We start from the raw sequence: 2,542 nt of genomic DNA on the forward strand, positions 1-2,542 counted from the left end.
TCTCTGTGATCCCATCTGTCTGGCTGCCACAGTTACCTGAGCAGGTGTGGGTTCTCTGCTTCCACTGATGGCGGATGCTGCAGCTGGACCAGGAGGCCTCCCCCTGGTGGTGAAGGTGAGTCGTCGCTGTGTGCTGGCCTGCATCCTTCTGTGCAGGGGCATCAGTCTGGGCCTCAGTGGGGCCCGCCGGCTGACCTGGGATGAGTTGGAGGCCTGTGACAGAGGGGAGGCTGCTGCTGCTGCTTCCCGCTGACTGTTGATCTCTGCTTCGATGAGGTCCTCTAGGCTGAAGTCGTCCCCCATGGCAGGAGCTGCTGCCCTCTCAGGTTGGAGAGGCTGCTGAGAAGAGTGAGGAGAAGTCGTCTGCGATGTTCCAGTTGCAGCAGAGGTGATGATCCCGGAAGCTCTGGAGGTCCTCTGCTGTCTTGGAGGAAGAGATGTGGTGATGTCATCAGTCGGTGGTGGAGGTGGTGTGATGTCCGCTGCGTCGTCCCCATCATCAGAAGCTGGTGGTGTCCAGCCGGTTCGAGGAGGATCTGTCATGGTGGCTGCTGTGGTCATGACAGGGCCAGAAGATGGAGAAGAGGGGCCCCTGGCTGTAGCTGCTGGAGCTGGAGCAGAAGTCTGTTTCTCTCAGAAATGCGCACCTCTTCATAATGCTGCCTTAAAATCAGCATGGTATTAAGAGCCCAGTTCATAGCATTGCCTTCTATCAGGTCCATAGTTCTTCTGCTAGGAAAGGCCGGCTTAATGGTGGATGCTAAGCTATCAGTTGTACGTACAATAGCCGGTGGCTTACGTTCATCTTGCGACACGTTATTAAGGTGGTGTGTCGCTTTATGCAGAGCTCTGACTTTGTCCTTAAACCGTGGATCGTCAGACTGCTGATAGTTATTGTTCTGATTCTGCTGGTTTCTATTAAAGTTCTGATAGCTTGATCCATACCTCTGATTGTGCTGATTCTGTGCAGATCCGTTCCATTCTCGGCTACGGGGCCGTTGTTGTTGATGGAAGTGACGTTGTGGATATCCGGAAGAGCTTCGGCGGTAGCCATGGTAACCAGAGTCCCGCTGGAAGTGACGTTGTGGATACCTGGACTGGCTTCGGCGGTAACCATGGTAACCAGAGCCCCCACTGCGGCTGCGTGGGCCTCTACGGTAGCCGGAGCCCCGGCTATGGCTGCGGGGATACCCACGGGTGACGGAGGCGTAGCTGGGCCTCCAGTGCTGGGGCGGCGGATCTCGGTCCTGTTGGTAGGCCCTGAACCCACCGTGGTTCCGGTCCAATGGGTTCCGGTCCCGCCTTCTTCCCCGGTGGTAACTCACCGTCGTCCATCCGTCCTCTGGTTCAGAGAACCACTCCATCTGGTGGCGGGCGGTGGTATTGCTCCGGAGATTTTAAAATAAAAAGTGGAAAAAACCCAGAAAAGCTGACTGGAAAAACTGATTTCTAACGAAATAAAAAAAGTAAAATAAGGAGTGCAGGAAACTGGACTTCTTTTTATGCCGTCTGGCACTTTAATAAACTGAGTAGAGACAGTAACAGCAAGTAAAAGCGACGTTTCGGTCAGAATCAACCTTCATCAGGCTACTTGCTGTCTCAACTGGTAAGCGTCGGTTACAATGCACTCCACAAGTTGAAACTTAAAACAAGCGGCCGTGATTGGCCAGGCATTAGAACGTCACACGCCAGCTAGAGGGGTGCTGAAAAAAGGAACACACTGCCCTCTTGTGTCGGTTTTAAATATAACACTTTGAACATGTGCAAAAAATAAAGTGAAAACATTATATCATTTTTACAGTTTTTACATTATTTACAGGATATACAAGGTAAGTATACATTATATCATAAATTTTTTTATTTTTTATTTTTTTCATACACAATATATTTTTTATTTTTTGTATATAAAGTCAACCATTAAAAATCTTTTACAGGCAGAAGGGCATTGAGTTGCCTTTATTCTTGTGCAGCCTGTGTTTCTGGTGGTAATTACCCTTCTATTTCACTCAGATCTTTCAGTGATGCACAGTGCCCTGGACGTCACCCAGAAATATGAACCCAGTGGATCTAGGGTTAGATAAGAAGCAATTAGGGTTATAATAGTCACCAGCTGTGGACAAGGACTTAGGGTTAGGCGAGGCTCACCAGCTTAAATTGGGGTGAGCTATAAAGAAGATGAACTCATTAGGATGAGGCAAGGAATACTAGAATCCTTAGGGTTAGGGTTAGTGGATGGGAAAGGGATTATAATAGAAGATAGATCAGTCACCAGCTTGAAACAGGGACTTAGGGTTAGGTGTAGGGTTAGGGATAATGGATGAAAACCAGAAAATCGCCCGTCTCATCGTATATAGTTCAAAAAGTATAAGAGTTACAGGGCTGAAACTTGGCACAGAGAGAGGCATGGAGGGTCCCCACATTCTATTAGAGTTTGGTGGGTGTGGCTTATTCCCTTGACATAGCTGCCATTGACTCCCATTCATTTGAAAAACCGTCTCATCGTCAACAGTTTCCGAACCGTATGTCCCATCCTTCCCAAACT

General features: G+C 48.9%; 1 protein-coding gene across 1 annotated transcript in view; it reads right to left on the minus strand.

Moving 5' to 3' along the window:
* LOC107080821 (mucin-7-like) overlaps positions 1 to 1,117 on the minus strand; it is a 14,986-nt gene extending 13,869 nt beyond the window's left edge. Inside the window, exons 1-2 of the mRNA XM_015369025.1 lie at positions 946 to 1,117; positions 37 to 611 (exon numbers count right to left, since the gene is read on the minus strand). Coding sequence (XP_015224511.1) covers positions 37 to 611; positions 946 to 1,117 — 747 coding nt within the window. The remainder of the gene's footprint in view (positions 1 to 36; positions 612 to 945) is intronic.
* Between the last annotated feature and the right edge of the window lie 1,425 nt (positions 1,118 to 2,542).

Source organism: Cyprinodon variegatus, unplaced genomic scaffold (assembly GCF_000732505.1).
Source record: "Cyprinodon variegatus isolate N-32 unplaced genomic scaffold, C_variegatus-1.0 Scaffold2374, whole genome shotgun sequence".
Taxonomy (NCBI): Eukaryota; Metazoa; Chordata; class Actinopteri; order Cyprinodontiformes; family Cyprinodontidae; genus Cyprinodon; species Cyprinodon variegatus.